At 35.3% G+C, this 27,308-nt stretch overlaps 1 protein-coding gene across 1 annotated transcript in view; it reads right to left on the bottom strand.

The window, feature by feature from the left end:
- Positions 1-2,708: 2,708 nt before the first annotated feature.
- SPRED1 (sprouty related EVH1 domain containing 1) overlaps positions 2,709-27,308 on the bottom strand; it is a 57,888-nt gene continuing 33,288 nt past the window's right edge. Inside the window, exons 2-6 of the mRNA XM_064424134.1 lie at positions 26,390-26,564; positions 18,431-18,599; positions 17,096-17,145; positions 9,024-9,182; positions 2,709-4,479 (exon numbers count right to left, since the gene is read on the bottom strand). Coding sequence (XP_064280204.1) covers positions 3,820-4,479; positions 9,024-9,182; positions 17,096-17,145; positions 18,431-18,599; positions 26,390-26,564 — 1,213 coding nt within the window. The 3' untranslated portion in view covers positions 2,709-3,819. The remainder of the gene's footprint in view (positions 4,480-9,023; positions 9,183-17,095; positions 17,146-18,430; positions 18,600-26,389; positions 26,565-27,308) is intronic.

Below are 27,308 nucleotides of genomic sequence, written 5' to 3'. Positions count from 1 at the left end.
TAGGAATGTATAGCTGTACTGGCTGCACATTGTGTCATAAGCCTGGAAAAGATTTAAAGTCTAATTTAAACCTGGGCATTATTTACAGAAGTGTTCAACATTATCCTCCAGGTACACACAAACATATCATTCTGAGAACTCATCCAAAATGGGAATGTTATATTCCAGCATGCACAATTAAGGCATTCTTCAAAACACATTTGCTTCTCTAGGGGAAACTGCATTGGTTAAGACTGTTTGAGGCATCTCTTCTATAAGCTCTTGAAGAGTTTTATGATGTCATGCTGTTTACTAAACAGTTACCATAATAATTGTATATTATCATTAGATATTGCTTTAAACATGCACACAGCTGTAGGTGTATCCTTCACAGCTACTGAAATTCATTTGTGAGAGCACACACCCACCTGTGCATCCTCACAACTTGATTTGTATCACAAAAGGCCAAATTCCATCTGCATGAGCATCAAAACTCCATCACCTTGCTGTGGGAAGAACTTCAAGAGGGGAAATAAATAAAATAATCATAATAATAAAACCCCTTTCTTCGAAGCCCAGTGACACAAAACAATTTTCATTTCATTCCTGGTTTTTATGCTCTTGTAACAGGCCATCATAACAATTTTAAACCTAACAAAATATATGGTTTAAAGGATTTTACCTCAGTATTAATAACGAAACTTAAGAGGCATGGTGAGCTAAAGCATCCCATCAGATTGCAAATGAGTATTCTGTAAATTCATGGCTAAAGCATAACCCAATGGTGTACCTTAAGCCGTGCACGGACAGCCCCGTTAGTTAACTGCGATGTCATCAAGGGCTGTGCCTGAAGGCCGCCGAGCTTTCCCCAGCAGATGGTGCCCGAGCGCCGCGCTCCCTTAACTTCCCCCTTTCAAGGGGAAACGGTTTTCACGGTAACCGAGGCTTCAGCGAGCGAGGGACTTAATATTCAGTGACGGCTTCCAAAGGCTCGGGTCCCCTCCAAGCAACACAAAGCTCTGCTACTACACGCCTGGCAAACTACAGCTCGGATGTTAAGGGCAAAGATTACGGATTGAGGAAGAAACTTCTCTATTTCCAAATGCTCAAGAAAATATTTCACAAGAGATAGATGAATGTTACGTGCTGCCAAAACCAGATGTATGGATGCAACAAGCTGTTCTGGAATGGGTTTGCTGTATATCTACCTTCCACTGCTCATCTCCTAAATGTAACAGTGGGTAAGATCCCTAGCACCAGAGAAAAAGTACATGTGCATGCTACTAAAACCAATCCTTCTGCAACCTCGCATCTTTGCATGTGTTTGGTCTCTCCAACCAGGCAAGCTGGCTGACACTGCTGCACAACAGGAACAAGTGAGCATGGGCCCATTCAGTAACTGGTATTAGATGACAAGAGTCTTCAAAGAGAAAAGCAAAAGGTGAAAACATTTTAGCAGCAAAGTGGTTAAATGCAAGGTGAAAATATTAATGCACACATTTAATAAAAATATTAAAGTATATGTGTCATATAAAATACAGTACAGGACCAGGAGTTTCACTATGCTGTATAGTGCTCAGAGGAAATTGCTAAAACTAATTTCTTTCTGGAGTATATTTACAGTATGATTATATAGCATTTTCTTATACAGCCAGCAAGTTCTTTTCTTCGGTTGTTCATACCTCTCCACCTTGAATTAGGAACCTAGCATGTACATACAGTAACTTCCTCTCATTCACTAGAAAAACATCAACATTTTTTTAATGAAAGTTGTTTTTAAAGTTAACAGTCTATTCTAGGCAACCAAGTTTAGCTGAAAATGTGTGAAGCATGAAAACCAACCAGAGTAGCAGCTTTCAAATACATAAACAGTAAAAACCCAAGACTGCTGCTACTGTGTCATATTCTTGGACTTCAGCCATCCAATCAACTCTTAATACAAAACTAGAAGCTCTTCCATAACTTCTATAGTTATCAAGATATTTGCTGTCTTTTTCAATGTGAAATAATACTTTGAGATGATCTATGTACACAAGGTGGTCAAGTCAAGCTGTAATATAAATATAAATGTTTTCTTTTAAAAAGTATTTTACAGATAGATAGTTATATACATTTGCTTATTTTACTTCTGGGCTACAAAAGAAAATTAAGGGGCCAGATACAAGCAGAAAAAAATTACGCAAAAATATACTGAAGAAATACATGTAAGTGAGAAAAGTAATGCATTTTAAAAATAAAATTATTTGGTTCTGTGTTTAAGAACAAGGGTATACTAAAGCCAATCTGTCCCACTCCAGCCAAGATGTCAAACAGGCACCTTTGTTAATGGATTGTGACTGTTTTTTAGTGTTTCACATGTTTTTAATAAGAAGTAAATTATTCTTATTTCATAACACAGCACAACATGTAATGCTTTTAAAAATTCTCTGTGGGTTAATTGATTAATTCTTACCTGAAAGCTAGACTTGCTAAGTACAAAACCATAAGAAATACCATACACAATATACCAGCACTCATGCACATACATACACGCACACTCTCCATCCTCCCTCCCCAGCCCTGCCTTCAAATTTCCCCAATTAAGAAGTTCACTCAGTTTTGCCTGGGCTGTAATTTATTTCTCAAGCTAAGTCTTTTGTTGTTCTTTTTGAACAAAACACACAGTACTTTTGTCCTTGCCCATTCAAATTAGAAAAACTTGTGGCTCAAAATAATGAAAACAATTTCACTTTTGTTATTAATCTTTTGTTTTAATCATAGTACTTGATAAACAGCTGAACAGGATCCTAGTTTAACAGAAGGATAAACAAGAACACTGGTGACAATTTGTTACAACTGCCTTAATGTACCTTTTGCTTAATGAACATTTGAATATGCAAGAAAGTATTTTTGGAGGACACCCCAAAAGAAAACAACTTGCTGGTTGAACAACAGAAACAACATCCTTTTTGCTATTATGTTGAAATCAAAGTAATTTATATATAAAAATAAATGTTATGTTCTAACAAGAACATTTTAGACAATTACATCTGTGCTTAACGAAAAAAAATATTGGTCACTCAAGACTAGAATAATTAATATTTTAAAGGTTTTTAGATTATCAGAATGCATGGATACAACTCAACACAAACTGTAGCTGAAGGGAACCAGGACTGAAAATATCAATTTGTCCATCTGGAATAAAAATGCAACTAAATTAACTATTTAAAATACTACCATGGAATGTGACAGTAGATATGGTCCATACCTACTATATTGGAGGGAAGGAAAGTTTAACAAGTAATAATTCGTACCTTACACATTTAGTTAAATATAAACATTTGTTATTTATACATAAAGTTGCTTCCAAAAAACTATTAATAAGTGATTTAGTTGCACTTAAAATCAGTTTCAATTCTCATTTGCTGAGTATTAACTTTTCTTAATCTTAAATCAACTGTCACTAGTGCACTTTTAGTTAAAATTTCCCCTCAGATAAGTTTTAATCCTTTTAAAAGAGCCCCCTCACCTAAACCATGAATGTACAAAGTGGCAAAAGTTAATCCCTTTTAGTATAATCATAGTTTATATACTCATTTTATAGCCAATAATAAGAACAGGCTTTCCTTCGCAAAATCTCCTTCACAACTTGCAACAAATGCCACGCACTCAAAGGAAATAGTTAGGCGTGGCTAGCACTTGTAAAATGCCAAGGTCTGACAAGTCTTGTTGCTTCCTCCACATCAAGCATCTCTTACGTGAAAGAAGATTCCCTTCAGCTTGCCAAAAAGCTTCCACAAATCCAAGTTAGATGCTTCCTGGAAACAAAGATTTTTCAGCTCTGTTTGGCACAAGACTGATTCATCCTGCAGCTTTATGCTTTCCTCCACAGCACCCACACACCTCACCACAGTGATGGCATGCTCTCAAGGGGAGGTAGCAGCACATACATGGAGCAATGAACGAGAGTGCCACCAGTGCTAACCAGCGTAAGCAGAACTTGTCATCACTAGTGTCACACGAGCAAGGATCAGAGAAATCTCCTTCAGAGTCTGACATGCAGTGATACAGCATGCTCTCTGCGCAAAGCATGCAACTAACTTGGTAGATACATCTTTTAATAGGATCTGGCGCATCTTGACATTTTCCTCTGCCATTATCTTCATGATTAAACCTTTCCTGGCAGTATATACAGCGGGAACGCTCACCGTCCTCTTTTCTTCTTTTTGAGTTTTTAAATTTTGATGAGGAAGGCTGAGTTTTAAATACCACAGAACTCTTTGAGTCTTTTAGGGAATTCAACTTAGTTCCATCTCCACATGGGTATAAATAGTCAGATTTTTTACTGTCTGATTTAGAAAATGGTATATTTGAGTCTGCATCATCCCTCTCCAGGTCATTCTTCCACATGTCAGGATGCCTGTAGTCCGCATAACGACGTATCAAAATGTCACGAGGGTTTATTCTGACAATTTCATCTTCGTCCTGAAAACTAACATGTCTGATTGACTTCAGTGGGACCTGAAAAGTAGAGGCAAAGTAAGAGAAATTTACTATGGTGAAGTCCCAAATTTGTGTCCACCTACAATGTAAATTTTAGATTAGAAAACTAAAAAACCAAGCCTTTTTTCTTTTGCTGACTGAGGATAAAAAAATTCAGGTTGTTTTCTCACTACTAAAATTTACAAACATCCCCACAATAATGAGTCTTCTGCAGGGCATTAGGTCTATGAGCTTCAGTATTCTTTCCTGACTTTTTCATGTCTCAGAAGAGCTTTGAGTATTTTGGTATCCACATAAAACTTGATGCTGCTCTGTGAATTATGCTCAAAATTAGCGTGTTAATATCTTCAAGTGGGGGCTAATTCCACAAACTAATTATGCCTTATGTGCTGATTTCATGTGATGATCTGCTGCTTTAGGACTAACTCTCTGCTACATTCACTATTGTGTTATCCAGGAGAAGCTGTCCTTAATTCTTGCTGTAACTTTTCAAACACTCTCCAATTCATACAACAGTACTGAATACTGGTAACTAATTATCAAGGCCGTGTTCTAGATGAGGATTTTGCAGTATGAAGAACAACATTCACTATGACAATCAATCAATAACAGCCTCTTCTGAATGCGTCTCTCCTTAGATAATATACAGTACTAACATTGATTAGCTCAGTACACAGGCAGGCAAAGACCCAAGTACTTCTTAAATTTTCAGTTTGTAATGAACTGACCATAATTTAAGACCTTTTACTTCAAAAGGCAAGTAGTAAGGAATGTGCTGAACACATACAAAACCATCAGAGAAATAAGATGAGAGTTCTGCCTTACAGTGAAAGGGCGTGGGGACATTAAAAAGATGACAAAGATGACAAAATTCAGAGAATCATCCAAACTGAAATACTGCAGGCCTTAGAAATCTACATGTAAGACAGTGAATTACTGCTAAATGTTACTGAAATCACATTAGATAGTCATTAAAGTGACTTTCAAGAAAAGGTGCAAATAATGACAGGGTAAAAATTTAGCACGTGTGTATAAAAGTAGCTCCTGAAAATAGCAGGCAGTGCAGCAAAAGAACAAGGGTCTCAGTATGCCCCAGTATTTCTACCTTACAGGCAGACAATTAGTTTCCTACACTGTAGGGCTGTTATAATCAGAGCCAGATTATGAGTGGGCTTCAAGTCAAATTCTGCCTTTTTTTTTCTGTCTAGTGCACAGCCTGTAAACCATTTCTCAGAAAATACAAAATACCCCTCCCCTCTCTAACCTATTAGTATTACAAATTCTTCTAGAATCATGAATTACTTGGGAATGATCTTTGGCATCAGTATTGTTGCTTTGAGCAGGTTTATCGTATTAGTACTCAAATTAATGAGAATGAATGTGTCACCATTCCACAGTCAAGTTCAACAGTTAAACTGCATGTTCCTGATCTGTTGCAGTGTGTGAAACTACTGAAGATGTTGTTTTAGGTTAAAACACTTCTATGTCACTTTGCATGCATCTGTACTCCTACTGTGCTGAAGTCTGCATGTCCTGATTTTGGGGCAGGAGACAGAGAAGGGAAAAGGGAAGGCAGCTGTAAAAGAGGAAGGAAGAGCTTCTTAAAATATGCTATCTTCTGATTATGTAAGAATATCTGTAGCCTGCTCTAACCATCACTTCCCTGCTCAACAATCCTTGTGTGATGAGTACAGAACTGTAATTAGAGATGCTTTGCCCTGGGACTTTCAACTGGAGTATGCTAACAAGAGCAATTTTTTTCCTTGGCTCTAAGCCACATAGTTGAACTTCCACAAGGTTTCAAGGATACAGGGAGAGGAAAGGTTATACCCAATTCAGCTAGCATTGCTTCACTTCCATACTTCCCCAGGCTCCTATACAAGCAGTTAGGCTTCCCCTTTGCTTATAAAAGCAGACTACTTCTCAGCCCTATTCAGTTTTCAAACAAGAGGAAGAATCCATTGTTTAGCAAAAATAACTAACTATGGCTAATGGGCTTATTTGAACATTTTACAGAATAAATTTATTTAAGAAAAAAAGCCACAAAAGTTATTAGAATTCCATATGTTACAGGCATAAAGGATCCTTACCCTGCTGTCCACATAGACTATTATGCATGCACTTAAGACAGTAAATAAAACTCATTGTTTAAAAGAAAAAAAACCCCTAAAACCTCCATACAAAAATTCACCCTCAACTTCCCATTGCCCAGACAGCTAACAGCCATTAAGGATCACTACAAATACTAACAACAGTAGAATGTGACCTCTCTCCTTAGCCTCTGAAGGCTTTTTATTTGTTTGAGCAGAACACACCACATACGTAGAACTCATTTTTTTCAAGCCTTGAGTCCAACACCTAAAAATACTTAACTGGCATGTTACAAATAAGGCACCACTACACTCTTTAAAGCACTGATATTAAGAAATATTTTTTGAGCAGAACATGCTGAAAAATAAGCAAACTGAAGAAAGGCTGGAAAGAGCTTATTCATTGGGTATTAAATGGGACCTATGTGAATGCATGAAGTACATGAAAACTTTTGAACAATTCTCAATCCAAATTCACATAGGTACAAATGAGAATAATGTAGTTCGTCCTCTAAACAGTCAAAACTAAAACTCAGTACAAATGTCATCTATGTGAAGCTGAAGCAGGAAAGGAGGAAGAATATTACAGCAAACAAATTCCAAGAGAATCTGATTCTGACATGATTAGCCAACCAGAAATTAAGCAGAAAACTTTTGTTTATGCAACTGAACCCACAGGTATTGCACCTTACTTGAAGGGGTGCCCCTTTAAACAAGGCACAGTCACTTCTGGTACTGTAGCCTTTGCTGTTTCTCCTCAAAGAATTACACCTGATTTTGCTCATCTTGCAACTTCTCAGTATGAAGACACCAGCAGCTGGCTACATCATTGCAAAGTTTAACACACATCCACGTATCAGAAGCTGGAAAGCTGAAGGAATTGAGTATTTTTTATTAACAGTCAAAATATGACAGGTAAAAATCTGAATTGTCATTAATTATTTCTTCAGTTGGAGCATGTACTTCTTGAACTATTCAACTTATGAGCACACTCTTAAGTAAGAGTGTTCAAACTTATTTACACCAAATTGAAATAAACCCAGTAATTAGCTCAAGATCTGCAGTGCCACCTGGTCACATGCATGGAGTTTAGCAGAACCAGTGCAGCGTGTGCACATATAGAATGTGAAGTTTTGGTGACCTGCCTGTGTTGTAAATGTGTGTACTACAAGACCAAGCAAAAAGCAGAGTGTCTGTTGCTTGCAAGTGGTGCTACAGTAGAAGAATATTTTAAAGACTATCTATTTAAATTTTTATGGAATCCCCTATAACTTTTTAAGAAGTGAATTCTAACATTGTCATTTGAAAGAAATTTCTATTTAATTTCTATCAGACAGACACAGACTAATCAGTTTAACATAGCCTAAGTTATCACTTCTGCGGTAGTTGATTTTATACATGCTTTTAAAACATACAGAAATTTCAAGCTACTGCACTTTTCTTTACAATGCGAGGAAGACTAACATGACATACATCACTGGTTACTGCAGCCATTAAATTTTAGCTGCAATAACCTAATCACCAATCCTTCTATTCTAAAAAATATTTACCATTGTCTTTGCAAGTAAATGGGAAGAGGGAAAAATATGTACCTTAACAGAAACAAAAGGTAAATATGTACCTTAACAGAAACAAAAATATGAGGTGACTTATATGAAGAGATAATTGGAGTAGATCAATGAATAAAGATAAAGAATTAATAATTTCAAGCTTCTTAGTTCTCCAGACAACAATGCTTGCTTCTTTTGCCCAATAAAGCAGATTAAGTGTAGCTGATATAAGACTTAAGTACAATTCTATTTTTCTCTTGAAAAATAACGGAAGGTACTAAAAAGCTTTGTTACAAGCAACACAATTATTTGGTAAGTCTTCAGAACTACTTGAACTTGCATTTTGCTTTGACATCTGTTATTCGGTACATTCTAAAAGCTTCCCATGTCTTTGAGTCTAGACATAAGACCATCAAATTAATTGTAGTCCATCTTACTCAGACTACTTCTATAGTCTACAAAAATTGTCAGTTCTTTTAGCTTTAGAAAAGAAGAAAAATGTATAGTGCTATATTGCTGTACCAAAGGCTGAATACTTTTCAATATTTCTAAGCAAAACAGTATTAATATACATGTAACTAAGATTGAGCTAAATGTCCAATTAACATTTTCTGAAAAAAAAAATTAAACAACTTTTTAAGGCTGCAGATGCTGAAATCTGCAATACAAAAACAGACTTGAAAGAAATTAAACACTTAATCACGTAGTCTGGTGCATTACAATGATAGGTAAATATCTTCACAAAGCTTTATCTCTGCCCTAATAATGGTATAATATTTCAGCTGCAAAGTTTAATATTGAACATTTCAAGAAGTTGAAAGTACATGGATTTGGAGTGCAGTGATTTCTTGTCAGAAACTTCATACTGTGCCATCAACACAGCAAGCAAAGGAAAGACTACTTCTTTTATTGGTATTCTTACCTGGTTAGATTGGCTAGGAAAACAGGCTCTCCTGGTGTTGAAATCCTCAAATGTTGAAGGCCTTAAATTTGCACTGTTGTAAGTTTCACTGGTTACTACAGTTTCATGTTGGAAAAGGTGATCTTTCATTAGTGAACCTGATGTATTTTCTTGAGCAGTCTAGAACACATAAGAACTTCCTTGAAATGATTTTTGCATTTATATAAAAACAACACTAAACCCAACAAGTTCATACATAAATGTGTAATATTCCACATAATGTATTAGAGGTATCCATAAACACCAGTGTTCTTAAAAGCACATTTTTAAAGCATTTAGAAATAGCCAAGTATTTTCTTTATTTTGAGTCAGCCTTTGTAAATTCAAAATTTCTCTGCAGACAGTAAACAACTTGGGCACTCGAGATACATGCCTTTGCAATACAGTTGCAAAGTCATACTTCTTTAAGGAAATAGAGATTAACCTGTCTCTGAGATGATGTTTCCTCTAACTACCCATGAGGCTGCCAATATTTACAACTGGAGGAAAAAAAACCACAATTGGAGAAAAAAAAATCTGAGACTATTTAATAAGGCAAAACCTAGTCAGATCTTTTAATAAATTAAAAGCAAAATCAGCTGGAAGAAAAATAAATAGCCCATACTGGCCCAATTAAAATATCCAATTGCAGCAAGTGTGCATTAAACATGAATGGCTGTCATTTTGCAATTAGAGCTGTATCAGGCAATTTGATACAAAAAGTGAGACTATGAAGCAATACATGATGAGATAGCTGCAAGACCTGTGCTGTTCAGAAGAAGGAAGAGGAAGTATGTTTGGGTGGAATACTGGATTGTAAGATGATCCAGTTTCTGAAATGAATTGAAAACATGAACAGTTCTCATTTTTTAAGCTTGACTAACTGGGACATACTTAGGATACAGCACAGCATTTTGATACAAATTCCATTGAGCTGCCAAAAATGTACTGTATGTTTTGTTTGCATTGAGGGATGCTGTAAAGTTAACTGGCTGTCATCATGGATAGCACTGAGAAAATTCTGGCATCATCCAGCTTCCAGCAATGAGAATGTTTGAGCTTTATTACAAGGATTTGTATGTATCAAGAAAATGTTTAGAGGAAAAGAATAAGAATAGTACAGAAAAATACTGCAGCAGAAGCAAACCTAAAGTTTTGGCAGGTTAAATATTGAATCATTAGAATCATTAGTTTTCACTTATCAAAGTACTTAAGGAACTTATTCTAGGATTACATTAGTACCTCACAACATAAAAACCTAACATATCAAGTTCTAAGACATGTAGATAGTTTGAAGTAGCTGGTCTGCAGCTGATTTTGTAGGAGAAAGAAAATAATGATGTCACTAAATTTATATATATCTTGTTTCAGAAGCACTATGTGGGAAAACATTAAATTTAGTAATTAATTAATGATCAGTGTAACTAATACTACAGAGCATACACCCCAAGAAAGACAAAAGCTCACTCAATCAGGGTAAAGTTCCCCTGAAAAATTTTGAAGACAGGCAAAACACCAAAAAGAAGTACTACTGGCAGATCCTTGAGCATGACACCACCACAAAGTAATTGACCCTGTTATCGTCAAAATTACATTTTATGGTCAAACATTTTTGGGAAATGAGTATAAAAGACGTATTGGAATGACTAAAAACAATTAGACTTCAAATATGTATACTTATTTTAAGAGTAAAAAGCATCAAATATTAGTGCAATAGCAAACATCTTCATAGCAGAAAATACTCCTGCAGATACATTGCCCAATGACATAAAAGGCTTCCAAAACAGTGGCTCAAACTACAGAAGAACTGCATTCAAAATGAGAAAGAAATGCCTACATCCATTTTTGGTCTGAGCAACGTTTAAAATTACCACAAATGTTTAAGCTAAGAGCCAGAAGCCATTTTACAGAAACCACAGTGATAAGCATCCCCTTTCCCCTTCCCCTGGCTATTATAAATTTGAGTGGTCCAGGAAGAAGGGAGCAAGCTGCAAAAACGTCTACTCCTTCCTTCCCAGGGAAAAAACATACTACCCACAAGCCTGTTTTTATCCCTGGGTGAGATTTGCAGTAGCCTGCATTATTTCCTGTCCCTGCAGGTGATTCACACCTTTCTTCTTTAAAAATAAACTATGTAACTTTAAAGTAAAAAAGACACATGCACATGCTCACACAGGCAGACACAAGTACTCCCCTTGGCAGTCAAGGAGGGCTCCATCTAATGAAGGACAAAGGCACAGATCACCTCTTACTGTGCTAACTAGCAGTGCCAGATGATGCACGAAACCCAAACCTTAATCTTAAAGCAAACCTTCATGCCCTATACACAGCAATTATCAAAGAATGCTTTTAGAAAATTCCAACACAGATACCACAATTCAAACTAATTGACTTCAAGGACAAATTTCAGGGTGGTAGCAGACAGAGAAAAGCATGTGATCTTTTGTAAGGCAAGAACTCGCCAGACAGCATTTCTGAAAGCACAATGCTCAGTTTACCATCCTATACCCTACAGGTAAGTGGACACAGACTAACTTCTGGTATTAAAATGAAAAGCAATCATGTCAGTCCTTTAGCCAATAAATATTCACTATGCTGAATTACAGAAAAGCCAGATGAACATGCCGAACTCTCTGCTTTTAATTAAACTGCAGTTTTGATACAGTCAAACCACGCTTATTAGCATCAAAAATCTTTTCCTTGGACAACTTCCTGCTCCAATGTGATGTTTTATTACAATGTCATAAACATCTGAAAACCCACATTTATAATGGAAACACTGACAATTTGAAGTAGAAAGCCCTAGAAACAAAAACAGTATTGTGTTGAAAATGCATTTAAGTAAGAAGTAAACATATAAAGTTTTCCACAAGAACATATACACAACAAATATACAGAGTATCACACACTAACACAGATGCACACATTCTCCTTTTCTACTGTCCAAAGCAATTAAACCGCCCACATTCAATATTCTTTAACCACAGCCTGCAAAGTACAGTACTGGCATAGGTTATTCAGTATCATCTGTAAAGTAACCTACGCCAGTTTTTAATGCACAACGGAAATCTGGTTTGCTCCCAGCTGCTGGTATAATAATTACTGTCCTATGGTTGCTAAGAGATACTCTGAATTTTTTTCCAAGACTACTAAAACATTTCTGTGCGCACAAGCAAAAGGATGCTGGGTAAAGCAATAAAATGACTCCAGCTGTAGCTCTCCAGCAGAATTCAAAGCCAGATGACAGCTGTAGAGAAAATGAAAACCAGACTGAGCTTCTCTTGTTCTTCAAATTTTCTCTCCTTACTTCTCCCAGTTTGCCAGAGTTAAGTCTGGGAGAGAATTCAACATTGTTCTGCAAACATTGTTAAAAATGTTCTCCTCTAAGTAAGTTTAATGATTACACACAAGGATGGATGAGAGACCACATTTCCGCTGCATCCCAGTTCTTGCATTTACTTCCCATGAGGCCCGAAAATCTGCTGTTTGATGCTAACAACACAAAAAACGTTTCAATGCTTTTTCCTTAATTTTTCAATTCTGAATAAATTATACAGGTTTCAAAAACATCTGAATGACTTCCTTCTGCTTTGGCTATTTCTGAGATTGATGGAGCAATATATTTGGCAAAGAAACTCTATTATTTTCAGGTGTGTGTTTCTGACATAAACTGAAATATTACCTAGATTACTCTGAATATTTCATACAGTTTAAACTAAAAAAAAAAAGACACTTGGCATGTCCCTTACTTCAAAGGCTTTTCCATCTGAATATATAGAGAACACTACATATTAAGAGGCTGCTAGGAATACTGGTGAGGGGAAAAAAAATTCCTCCTGTTTTTTATATACAACTCCAACAAAAAAGCTTAATAAACCAAAACGGTTTTAGCACAATATATAAACAGATTTGAAATTGGTAATATGAATTAGTATTACTTTTAGTTCTAAGAACTAGACCTAAGCAATTTATTAACTGCACTGTGTTTCTAATCTTTAGTGTTTTACCATGTAGTATTGTCTTATCCATAAAACAATACAGTGTGTCAAGGGTAAATTATTTCACATTTCCTTAAAAGTCATAATGGTATTTTTACAAAATAAAATTTCTGCAAACATTTTGTTATAGAAAAAATAAATTGAGTGGTCATTGAAGGCCCTTACGAAGAGGTCACAAAACAGTGTATTTACATAGCAGTGCATGAACAATTACTGTCTTCCCTGCCTGCACCAAAACCACTTAAGATGCATGTGAGTTTCAGGCCTTTCCCCCTTACTATTAACAAAAAGTCCAGTGTACTTACTTCTGAAAGAACAAGCCAAACTTTTTTTTTTCTGCTTACAATTTATCAGTCTACAGTTTTCTTCTGCCAGTAGTAAGAAACTCAAAAGCATAAGTGATCCAATTCTTATTACTTCAAACAGTTAAAATGTGTTGGTAGCCTATAAATAACACCAATATGGCTGAATCAACAAAAACTGAAAAAATTAAAGTTCAACTACTCTATTTTTCAGTTCACAAAAGTAAGACTTGCAGATTACAGGATCCAAAACCCCCATAAAAATAATTTTAAATGTATGAGCTCTAGATTTCATTTAGATTTACTTCTTGGGGAAAAAAAATTGTTTTTTTTTTCAGTTAAGCTAGGTAAGTTTTAGAGCAATAAGTTTATATTTGGTAGAGGAAAATAACTGGAGCCAATATTTTAACAAACCAGCAAAGTGACTTACACAAGCTGCTCCTACATTCAAAATGCAAGGTTTTATACCAAAACCATCTCTACTTCCTAACAGAACAAATTCCCAATGTATATTTCCATGTAACTACATATATTTTTCCAGGGTACATTTACCAACATTATAGGAAGTCAGATTTCTGTTTGAAATTAATCTGGTAAGGCTAGGGCTTATTTGATGATATGAACAATTTGCATCTAGTAAGTTAATTAAACAATTAAAAATAATTGTAATAATTTAAGCAACCATGAAAACCCTTAAGTGACCATATTATTTTAATATTAGGATTTTAATATTATTTGTAAAAAACAGAGAGGCTAAAGAAACTACAAGGAAGCTATGTCTTCTTAAAATGATAAATTTGATCTTAGCAAAAAGAATGCTTTCTCTGGGAGATTTTATTTACAAAATGTAAAAAAATCAAAAATTTAGTGAACCAAGGTCTAACATAGCAAGCGAATTGCTAGCCTAGAAGGCACAAGACAAGAGTTCAGTTTTTGGATTTACACTTAAGATATGCACATACAACTTTTGGACAATCACTATTTCTGCTAACTACGTCTATAAAATGTGATAATACTTATTACAAGGAAGCACTGAGATTTCACACTGAGATGATAATTTTTTATCTTCTTTACATCATTTTTTTTGCTCTCTGTAGCACCAAATACAACCAGCCAGTAAAATAATTAAGAAACTCATTTAGCTGTCTTCATTATCTAGTCATCTTCATTTAAAAAAATCAAACAACAAAAACAAGTCACTATGAATGAAATTTATGTACAAACCAAATACTATATTTATAATTCAAATGCACACTAAATATAGGATTCCTGCTGTTTAAGATGACTAGAACAGTATAGGAAAAACTACTCTTTAATATTCTATCCACACTCCAAAATGTCCTTGCATAGATGTACTCCAAAATATACTCAAAAATACAAATGGAGACTTTGGAAAATAGCTTATAAAATAAACAGGTAAAGAAAAAATCATTAAACCTTTTAAACTTAGAAGTGGCAAAAAGTGGGGGACAAGTCAACATGACTCTTCAAATATTCAATACATTCTCCTTAAAGAATGATGGTCTTATGCATCAAGTTAAAACTGGGGTATCCAGTTTCACTTATCAGAATAAGAGTCTTGAAGCGGAAGGAATTAATAATTTGAAAGAGAATGTGGACAATTTGGTATTTCAAAGGTATTCTTGGAGACTATACCTGATGCCTGTAACTAAAATGGTGTAGCTTTTCTACACTCATGTTTATAAGTCTGCAATTACAGCTTCATTATTGATACATAAACCTAGTTTAGATGAAGCATAGCTAAACCAGGGTGGATTCAGTCTTTTCTGCATTTCTTTTTTTTTCTCTTTCCTTCTGATAAATGCTAGTATCAGTATCACTTATTTTACTTTGCTATGCAGAGATATGGTAAGAGATATTGGCTAGCTTTTTTTGTGTTTAGAAAACAGGACATCTATCCACAGCACAAATCCACAGTTAAACAATCTATTGTGATGATGTCATTAAGTATGTTTTCCTGTCTAGAATGTAAAAGATAGTTCAGCCAGCAGTTTGTACCACACGAGATTGTTTGTACCTTTAATATATATATGGTGTGTGAGTATTTATACAATCTGGTTTACAGACATAAAAAATATATAGATTTTAAAAAATGGAATATAAAGTAAACCTACATTAAAATATGTAAATAGGTGGTGTATTGATATTCATATGTAGAGAATAGATGTCGTAAATATACTTTTCTCCACTTTCTCAATAACAAATTTGTAACTATAATGAATCTCAGATATTTTCCTCAATTTTGGCATCCTTATATAGAAAGGTAAAAAACAGGTAGCAAAATCAGAGGTAATTGGTTTGTTCTAATCTCATTAGGCCTGTAGAAACTGTTCAATTATTAATCCTTGCAACAAAGCGTGTTTAAGAAAGTCTTTCAAGAGCTGATTAAGGACTGCATTATGTTTGGCACATATTTCCTTCACCCTGTAAAAATATAATCTCTTTTTTAAAATCTGAAATATCTAATATTCATAGCAATTTTACTTTCAAGTGCCTTAAAGTAAAGCACTGCAAGTAAAGAACAACAGGTAGTTACACAGCCAACACTTACACAAAGTAATACTTCTACCACAAAATGAAAAGATATCAGGAGGCTTCTGTATTGCCACTTCATTGCAGCATCCTTTCTAAATACTTGACTCTCAGTCTCCTATCATATCCTTAAAGTCAGCTGCTAATTTTCTTGATTTTGTTTTCTAGAGGTTCTACACTAGATCTATTTACACTGATACAGGATTTATTACTGCATAAGTGACAAGACTCCTTCCCAGAAGAAATCACTTAGCAACACTCAGTTTTCTGAATAGTCACTAAGACCCCTAAGTCAACTTATTTCTTTACCATCTTCATATTAATTTAAATTTCTGCACTCTGAAAACAGAATACGTGTGAATGAAGACATGGTTCTCCCTAAAACCATAAATAAGAAGGGAAAAATGACAAGAATACATAGACACAAGTAGGACTTATTCACTTACAATATAGTTATTTAGTCTCTGTGTGTGTATATATATATCCATAATGGTTTTTTGTACTGGCTTTTTAATTACATGGTTCTTGGATATTACCAGGCAGTGCTATGCATCAGTGTTACTGTACTTACGGTATATGATGTGGTATACTTATAAAGCACTGTAACTATGAAGCATGGTTGGACATAAATTTTTATCTCTTAAGCCATTATGACCTATAGAAACTGAATAGTGCAAAAATGATCAATAAAAACTTGAATCTCAACAAGTGAGTACTTTATCTTCATTGTGTTTTTAAAAATTGTCTGAACTTCTGTCTTTGTTTGGACTGGATTCTTTCAACCATTGTCTCAGCATCTTTTCAACTCTAACCATTTGATGTTAGAAGAGTTTTATCACTGCAAAGGGAAATCTAAGGAAACAAACAGGAGGTACAAGTAAAAAGATACTTCATTCCTCTATTTTCTCTTTCCCAGAAAAATATTTCTTATTTCAATAAGATCAAAGAGGATATATAACTTGAACACACATACTGAACTTAAAAGTTAAACTCAGGATACTTAATTACCCTATGGAGTAAATAACTATTTGTTTTAGGACAAATAATATTATAAGTCTTCTAGACAATTCTTCTAGAACTTATTTCATTAAACTGAATTTTGCTATTGCTCTTATTTTGCTTATTCTCAGTAATGAGAGCAAAATCTTTTCTGTACATTTGTAAAAGGAAAAATGCACAATTAATTTAAAAATTTACTCACTTGAAAGCAGTCTTCTGCCACTTCAACATCATTTTGGGAGGGTGGATAACCTTCAAATAAAAAAAAAATAGTAGACAAGGTTATTTTCCTCATATTTACCACTTATTGCTTCCAGTTATCCAATTAATCTCTCAATATCTAGTGATAATTTATATAATCTTGTTTTAACCTATAGATCACTGCATTTCAAGTTGATTTAGTAAGCATCATTCATTTCTACACTGCATTTTCTATAATGAGTATTCCCAGCCACACTCCTCTCTCTTGTTCCCACCTTTCTTATAAAAGCATTTTCAAAGTGTCATCAACAGCCAGAAGCAGTTGAAAGCCTTTGAAAAGGGAGTATATTCCTTTTAATGTAGCATTTTGAAAATTAAAGGGAGACACATTTGGTTGGCATGAATGCACACTATGTTGTATTTTGCTATAAACCAGCAGAAATTAGAAGTGTGAGACACTAAGAGAAAAAAATTACTCTTATGTTCTCTAAATATTTGTCTTGCAGGGATATGGATCATACCAACAAAATTCCAAAGCAGTCATTAGAGTATGTCAAAAAGCACTTCCCTTTAGAAACATGCTCCTCCCCTTCATTAGTAGGATAACACACATAAAATCCCTGAAGTTACTTTTTACAAGCCTGAAAGAGACGTTCTTTCAATTCAATAGACACATGTTCTCTTCCCTCCCTGTCTCAAACTAGCAATACATTTATCATATTTTCAGCTCAGAATCTAAGCTTGATGATGTCCTCCAGTTTGCTCACTGGTTTCCATTAATTCAGTGAAGCTCTGGAACCAGCTGGCCATATTGCTATCTGAGTAAATTCTTCTTCTGTTCCTAAAAAACCTCAGAACCACGCTGAACACAGAACTACTACTAATTCAGCTGTTAGTAAAAAATAAGACTATTAACTGAAAGTATGTGCAGATAAAAAGAGAACTCAATAGGTCACAAATCATTCAACTTCCCAGCTTATCCTACAAGAACACAGGAGTTGCAAAAAGCTTCTAAGATCCAAGTGAGAGAATATTACACTCCAGCTTCCTCCATTTCTTCATGTCTAAAAGAAAGAGGCAATGCTTTATTACGTAGGGATGCTTTAGGAAATTACCTCATTAGTGTTTGTGAAACAGTTTAAGACACTTGAATGAATGGCACTTCAGAAATGCCAGAAGTACTATTTCAAAAACTATTAAAATCCCAATATAATATAGTTTGATCCACTTCCTTAAATACTGTCCATGTAAATGTTACACAAGGTGCTTTGACATCTTTTTTAGTAAACACTCAATATTCATCCACCCCACCAAGTCTTTCACCTGAAATATGTACCTTGAGAAATATCCTCTACTGCTCTCCGAATACCTCTATCAAATGCTCTTGCATCAGCAGGACTTTGAAATGTGAGGCCAAACTTTTTGTCATCAATCTTCCAGTGGTAAAAAGTAGGAGTAACTTTGTTGTAAACAAGGTCTTTCTTTAATGTGCATTCCAAGACCACCTTTCAGAAAGAAAACAGAAGACATCAATGACCAATATATCAAATTTGAGAACACAAGGTAATCTTTGTGAACTACCTAAAACATACATCACAGAGGTCTCTCTTCAAATTTCTTCCTGCTACAAGGATGTAATTTTAACTTAATTTCCATCATGGCCAAATTATTCACTATCAGTTGCTGATAAATGGTATGGGTTGAAGACACTATTTGTTTACTGAGTCAACTTCCCTATTCAAAAATCTCATACCCATAAAAGTATCTCATAACTGCAACAACCAGTACAGACTTGGTAGATGTTCAGCAGCTGAAATAGGTCACATCCCCGCAAAAAGCATTATGTGTGCTGATATCAAATTTTACTCTAACACTGAGATCTACAACATCTTTTAGCACTAGACTAACTTCATGCTGCTTTCAGGCACATTTTCAGATTTCTCCCAGAAAGGCTACTAGACAAGTGAAAGTAATACAAGAGAATTGTTTAAAAAATAAATGAAATTAATAAAACCTAAAATCTTTATGAGTGTACTAGTGCCTACACCTAGACAAAAACTCATTTGTGGCTCATGCTCAACTATAAAAAAAAACAGTAACTTTGAATAATTAACAGAAGTATTTGGCTACAAAATCATTAGAGGTATACATGTTCCTTCAGTTCTAAAGCAAAGTCCGTCTTCACAAAGAATCATAAAATGTTTGCGTTGAAAGAAACCTCAAAGGCTGTCCAGTTCCAACCGCCCTGACATGGGCAGGGACACCTTCCACTACACCAGGTTGCTCATAGCTCCATCCAAAACAGCCTTGAACACTTCCAGGAGTGGAACATTCACCGCTTTTCTGGGCCACCTGTTCCAGTGCCTTGCCACCCTCACAATAAAGAATTTTTTATAGTGTCTCTCTTTATATAGTATCTAAATCCACTCTCTTTAAATTTGAAGCCATTCTGCCTTGTCTTGTCAATATATTCTCCGTTAAATAATCCCTATCCAGCTTTTTTTGCAGGCTCCCTTCAGGTACTGGAAAGCCTTATCATTTCCCCTTTAAATAGACTGATTTTAAAAATATATTTGCATATTTAGTTTACTGGTAAAAATTATTTTAAGCAACATCGTTGCACAGAGTGCTTATTGATTAAAAAAATCCAATGTGAACAAGCAAGTATGGAGGGAAGTGCATTGATCTGCTCCCAGTGCAGTATGATAAAGCTCCCAGCAAGACATGTCTCTCTGTATTAGTATTTGATGATGGAGGTCTACACTGACTGAGAGATGAATGAGGAATTTCAATATTCTATCATTTCATTGATGCCTTTCTAGAAGTTTTTTATTTTTTGTTACATATGTGGCTTTTTAAAAGAAAAAATACAAATTTCCTCACAGGATATCGTAAAATTAGTTTAAGTATAAACAACTGAGAAAACCCCTCAAATTTAAAAAAAATATAAATGTATTTGGGTTATTCTTATATATTCTTTGTGTTCCTCTTCTCCTTTCACTGTCTAATTATTACATAGGCAAATAGGTTTTTTCTCTTGCACTTCATTATTTATTCCCCCTACAACCCACCAGTAATCATCTCCTCTCCACTGTTACTGCCTTCTACCTCTGCCTCTAGAAGGATAATAATCTATCTGCACATATAAACTCCTTTAGCATTAACGCAATTTTTTGTTTCTCCACTTGGATCTCCCTAAATGGTCAACAATATGTAGATAAAACTGCTTAGGAGAAAACATAAAAAGGAATCTGTTTGCTGTAGGTCTGTGGGAAAAGTTGTTGCAGGAAGAAAAAAAGGATTATTCTGCAGTTCTAAGATGCATCAAATAGTTGTTCTGTTCCTCTGGATGATTTCAAACTTGCTTCCTCTTTTAAAGAGCAGTTAAAAAGGAAGGCTTCTCACACCACTGCCTTTTCTAGGTCTGAGAGCTCTTTAGGGGGAATCTCTAATACATTAACACCAACTATTTTCACAGTCTATTTTGTGTGCCATGTCATCCAAAACATCAACAAGAGTATTGCAAGCCTGATTTTACAGCATCACAATGAATTTCTGGTGCCCAAGGGATTAATTCAGATTATTTCATACTGAAAATTCATACCCAGTAAAATTTTTACCACTAGAGATAAAAACTGGATTAAAACTTCATTGAGTAGAAGCTATGGTTTTCAAAGACACACAATCCAAACTAGAAAATTCCCAAACCAACTCCCTCCGGCCCAAAAAGCAACACTTACCCCCCACTTCCAACCCTCACCTATTATATAACAAGCTTTGATTAACAAAACAAGTAAACATCCACCCCGGCAGTGTAATTGTTTCCAACTTGATTCAAGGAAATAACACATTTGAGGAGGTGACACTGATTTTTCCCATCTAAACCTGTATTGAAACAGCCTGCTTAACACAGAAGATATAAGTGAAAGGGCATTGAAAAGGGAAAAATATGTTGCATTAAAATTAAGCAAGACTTGATTCCTGCCCTATCTGAGAGAAAGCTGAAAAGTTACAGGTCTCAGTTAGCAGTGGGACACAAATTTATAAATATTCAGCACTTCAATAGTACTTGTTACATTCAGAAATACAAAAAATGCAAATCAAATTAAAAAACATACCAACTATCCCCAGAAGAATTTTTCTGTCCCTGAAACACTTTTATGCTTTGCAGCAATAGTGAATTTTTAGATTGTAAAACTTAATCTTGCCAAAGGCTACCTTATGCTCAAGCATGTGAAGGATCATGGGGGCTGGGGAGGAAGTATCCCCCTACACACATTCTCCAAGGCCTGGAAATGGAAACCAGGCTTTTTCAATGCAGATATATTTCAAAATTCCAATTATTTTTAATGTGCTTTGCTATGGTTCAGAACTCTCCACATCATAGGTGAAGGTCATATACTCTTCCACATGGTTACCCAAAATAAGCACTCCCAAACCTTCTTAGGTAGACCTTCCCCAAGATCTCCAGGGATAAGCACAGCAAAGGCCTGAATATTTGTAAATAAAATGCCTACACAGCTTAACTAAGCTTAACCCATGGGTTACTGTTCTGAAGGTTTTCTTCATTTGGAGACTTAAACATAAGACTTCCATACCAATATGAAATATCTACCTTGGCACATAACAGAAAATTATAGGAGAATCAGACTCAAGTCAGAAGAAAACCAGATCCACATGACCAAAATTTAAATTCTCAGAGCATAAATATAGAGCCCTATTTATGCTTTATGTCTCCTGTGCTCCTTTTAATATCTAGATGTCATTTAAATGTAACACTAATGAATTCATTGCTACTCAAAAATACTTGTTTGCCTAATGTTTCTTTTCTCACCTCTAAAAACTAAATTTTTAAAGATAATAAAATCTATATGGCTTATGTAGATCAATCTCCAGAGTCAGAAATTTTCTACTTCAGCACTTAAAACACAAATATTTTTAAACAGAAATAAAATGAGTATGGAAGAGATGACATAATTATTTACAGCTTATTTCAGTAAAAAAAGGAAAACCAAAAAACTTTTGCATTTGATACAAATTTCTACCTTGGTAACAGACCAACAGACCCCATAATTGAACACTTTGAGATCCTGGATACTATTTTACTGGTTTCTAGCTGTACTTTCAAAGCTTACAAGAGCACATGTAAGATAGACAGCTTCACTGTTTCTCATTCCAACCCAAATCCACACAGTTTTTCAATGCCTTTTCTGCTTTACTCCTGGGAACAAGCAGCACCACCTTCATGCTACAGAGTACAAGCCCAGTGCCACAGTAACCATATGACATAATTATTCTATGTATACTTTTGATTCAGTTCAAAAAAGACTATGATATACTGGGCTCTACTACAGCCATCAGAATCAACCTTCCCTCAAACTTCAAAGACAATTTTAAAAATAAATATTTAAGTTTGTAAACAGCAGATTTTCAGAAGAGAAAGGTATTTCTATTCAGTTTTAACTTTGTGTCTCTCCCTTTACACAATCAGTTTTTGTTCAAAGGAAAGATTTTAAACTTTGTTACTCCTGTTTCATCATCTAAAAGATACTAGTAATTTTTTTTTTTCTCCTTTGATAAAAACTTGCGTGACAAAAGTCTGGAGAAGAAAACAAACCAGAGAAGTCTATTAGACTTTTCATTCAAGAAGCTAAAATTCACCAAAGTCTAAAAACCAGTAAGTTTGAGCCTAATATGTGCTTAGCTATTGAGATAGAAGAGAGCCACTGCAAACACTGAAATAACACAGCAGATCTGACCAGGTTATGAGGGAGTGCAATTGTTCCAAGCAGACTGGCTGGAGCCTGATCTAGGAAGGTGATTATAATAAAGGGGGAAATGTGTAATTATGGGAAAAGTCTTCATGAAATACCCTTGCATTCCAACACAAATCTAAACAACCTGAACAAACTAGCGGGGAGCATTCTGTCTCAAATTAATTCAATGGAGCCAGCACTTTGATTTTCTTCTCAGATAACTAGGATGCTTTTTGTGAATGCCACAAGATGTTTTAAATACCTGTGTACTGCACAAAAATTTTGGAAGTTCTACATGTAGTCTGAAGCTGGTTCACAGAAGGGCTGACAGCAACCTGCCTCTCAGGTCTAAAGAGAAACAAGACAAGCCCTCTCCAATGAGGATCTTCAATACTTTGATGTTCATTCTGGAGTATTTAATTTATACAGCTGACTTACAGACTGAGATCTATTGTTATAATTAAATGCCTGCATAGTCAAACCACGACAAAAATACATGGAAAGATCTGGCACACTGGAATGGAACTGCAATGCAGTGCCAGAAGCAGCAACTAAAGCTAATTCCTCTTCAGTATAACCATTTAAGAGGCATCTGGAAGACACCTTCATCAAATACCTCACCTATGGATTTCAAGCTGGTTTGGAGAGAATTTCACCTTTCTATTGACACATTGGTTAAACAGTTGTACTGGCATTATGATTCCCATTTATATCAGGTAAAAGCTATAGATCTGAACTCCATTTACTTTCTAACCTAAGATATTTCAGAACCTATGCTTCCCCATGTCACAGAAAAGTGTTCCAAGTTCCACACTCCAGGCTTCCAGGACAAAGGAATTTCTGTACCTTTTCTGGAAGCTAACTAGTTCACAAAAGAACAGACTTAGTGGCCAGAGCTAATCAAGATATAATCTTGATTAGAAAGGTATTTTAGCAACATGTAATGTGACTTTAGAGATTGTGGGGAAGTTGATTTGTAAAAAATGACTCTCTCTTTTAATCCATAGAAGTATTTTCAGAAACAGCTGTGTGTACCTTGCAAAAGAGTTAGTGAACTGGAAACCATGGTCCAAGTGACTTGTAGATATTACAGTAGATTATTAATTAAATATTCCTGAAGACACATGTAGTCTGAATAACTGAAATGTTAGAAACTGTTCAGGAAGCTTTTTTAAAAAATTGTAACACTCTTCTCAAATACAATGGCAGAGCAACCAACTCAACAGCATACTACTAATTTCAAAGATTATTCAGGCATTGAGATTTACGAAGGGCATTCTAAAATGAGACTAAAGGGAAGCTGATGCACAGAGACAGTAGATTCAGCATAACATTTCCACAAAATCTGAAGATTATCAAAATATTTCGTCTTGACTCAATAGCAAATGCGGTGGCTTCCACTTTTACTTCACTTTTAAATAAAAAAGATAAAATTATTATGAAATATAATAGTCACCTAGCACTTCTATTTGGACTAAAACCCCATTTGTCTGGCTTCATTAAAGAAAAGGCTAAAATATGTGCTTGAATCCACAAGAATATCCTAAGACTGAATGTAAAACCATTAATCATATTGAAAGCATAATGATCAGAACAGTTTTAGAATCAGTGACATGTCCAACAGAATTTCTCTTTCAGTGCCTGCTACCTCCTGCCCTTCTAAATAAGCATCATGACCTAATTTTGTCACCACATTTCTTGGTGTAGGATCTTGTTTCTTTTGTGCCAAGTGGGGTCTTCTTGTATTCCATACAACTTGGTCATTAATTCATTACAGATTAGCTGTTGCTTATAATTTCATTAACTGAAGTCTGTAGAAATACATGAATACACAGTGACTTTCATTCAGTTATCAATTAATTACTGGTTCTCCAGTGTTCTTCTTCACACCCTAAATCTAAATTTGTTAGTTTTCTGAGCTTTAATCAATATCCACGGAAGAGATGTTCATCCTAGCTCCACTTCTTCCACCTTTTATCCCATGTTTTGGAGGGGCTGTCTTCCAACAGCAACTTCACATAACTACAGCAAGATTACAATCTTGTTAGATCACATTTGGGGGGCAAGTTCAAGGAAGACAGATGGACACAGGATGGGACACACACAAAAAACCAAAACCAAAACAAACTGTTCAAGACAATAAAGGTTTGGAAAACATATTCATGCTAACATGAGCTTGATTTTAGACAGGAAGAGGAAGAGAAACATTTAAAACCTACCAGAAGTGGAAACAAAACAAGTCTCGCCTAGGGGAAATGGGAGAGAGGACACTGCAAACAGATCAGGACACTGATGACAGGACATTTTTATATGCATGCAGGCAAAACATTAAACCAGTCTCTACTTCAGAGCGTTTTATTATTCTTAAGGCGAGCTGTGAATTTTCCAAGTATGAAGAATTAAGAAAAAATTATCAAGTATCTCTAAATGCAATTAAGCTTCTCAAAAAGAGCCTCAACAAGGCTAAAAAAAGTTCTAAAGGGAACTACTGCAAAGTGAGGAAGGAACTGCAGGTGCACGTAGCTGTGCGGGAACACAGGGTACTCTGCTAATCGCACTACGCCCCACTGAAACAACTGAGTCAGCAGAATTTCTATTTATATGCTCTCTTCCTACAACAGTCACAGTCAAGGCAGAAAACTCAGCAGTCCTGCCTCAGGGGAGAAACTGGTGTGCTTGAGGAAGGGCCAGCAGTACAGTATAAGTAATTCTGTCTTTTAAGCTTACAAAAGAGCCAACATTCTTTTGTGGAAAATAATAAATTCTTGAAGAAAGTCATTAAGATGGAGCTTTTGTGCCTTCTCTACTTCTCTTTGTTTCCACAGTAAAACACAGCCCCATTCAGATATCTGTTTGCCATACAAATAACCAAGCAATCCTTAGTAAGCCCATTTTGTCTTCCTTAGGTCTGCATGTAGAAATGGCCGAGATCCTGCACCAGTTTCCCTTTTGTGAGGCTGATTTTCATAATGCCTCTTAAGAGATGTTTATTACTGGTATTTTATGTAAGGTAGCTGATGAATGAATACTGTTTATGTATTCATCAAACCAGGTCAATTCTTGAACCTGTCAGCTTCATGCTGTCCTTCAATATGAAGTTGGTCTCATGCAAAATGGCTTATTTTTGTCATAGCAGTTTTCCACAGCTAACCAAATCACTGCTGAGCAATTCCACCTGGTTTCATGTTCTTAATAAAATTCTGATTTCCAACACTCCTCCTAAATACAGTATCACTGGTATAGAAACAAGATTTAACTCTAATCTTTCATTGGAAGAAAAATTAATAGCAAAATTTTTTCCCAAAACGTATGGAGAGTTCCTAAAAAAAAAAATCAATGCGCTTGATTCTAAAACAGGAGAATCAAAACCAAATAACTGGCTCTTTTGGTACACAATCATTGATATAGAGAAGTTCAGCAGCAGCATTAGACTTGAGACTATAAATTTACTTTGTAGTCTATAGGCAGTAATAAGCAAGAATCTATACCTATGTCCCATATAGTTTTAATATCATCATTAAATAGATAAAAATTGTTACCGTTTTATCCCTGAGTCGTTCTCCATGGATAAGAAAATCAGCACAGCTATTCTCTTCTTGGGGAATGACTTTGAAGACTGTGACACAGCTTAGTCCACCCCCTCCAAGTGGTAACCATCCACCACTTGAATCATCCCGGGTCATCACCACAGCTCGCACTCGTGCATAACTATTACTGAAAGAGAAGCAAAAGAAGAAATTATTTTTCCATAAACATTAAAACCTAAGTCTAGTAAAAAACAAAACAAAGCCAACAAACCCACAACCCAGTTCACAATAATTAGCACTGTCTTTCCACAAACATCACCTATAACAAAACAATTTAAGACCACTCTCTAAAAAATGTTCATCTGTATTTTTGTGGCTTCATTAGGACTTCTCAGAGGTTGTGATCTTTTGTAAAGAGGCTTAACCTGAGAAGGTAGTTGCCAAATCAAAACTCATATTCTTCCAAAAACTTTACACTCGATCTAGCTAGAGGGCCAGAAAGAAAATACAAATCAACTCCTGATTTATTTTAGACTAATCATGAAGCCAGTCAGCCACCATGAAACTGCACAGAAAAGAGAATGAGAAAACAGAGAGAGGTCAGGCCTTCTGTCACTGAAATCTAAACAAGAACAGGCTTCTAGCCAGAAACCCTGATTCCCTTCATCCCTCCCTCCTCCCCATGAATATAACTCGTTCTTTGCAAGGGTAGGTCAGGACACACACGGTGGGGTTTGAAAACAAAACTAGTTACAACTACTTAAAATCCGTATTTGCAGTGTCTACTTGCCACTTCTCTCCTGCATTTGCATCATGTTTAAAATTACTTTAATTTTACAAACTAACATATTCTTCCATCATTTCATATTTTTATAAAATAAACAAATTATCATATCATTACTTAAATATCAAACTCCAGAGTATTGGAAAA

This window comes from Passer domesticus, chromosome 6 (assembly GCF_036417665.1).
Source record: "Passer domesticus isolate bPasDom1 chromosome 6, bPasDom1.hap1, whole genome shotgun sequence".
Lineage (NCBI taxonomy): Eukaryota > Metazoa > Chordata > Aves > Passeriformes > Passeridae > Passer > Passer domesticus.
This window is presented reverse-complemented; position numbering and strand designations above follow the sequence as displayed.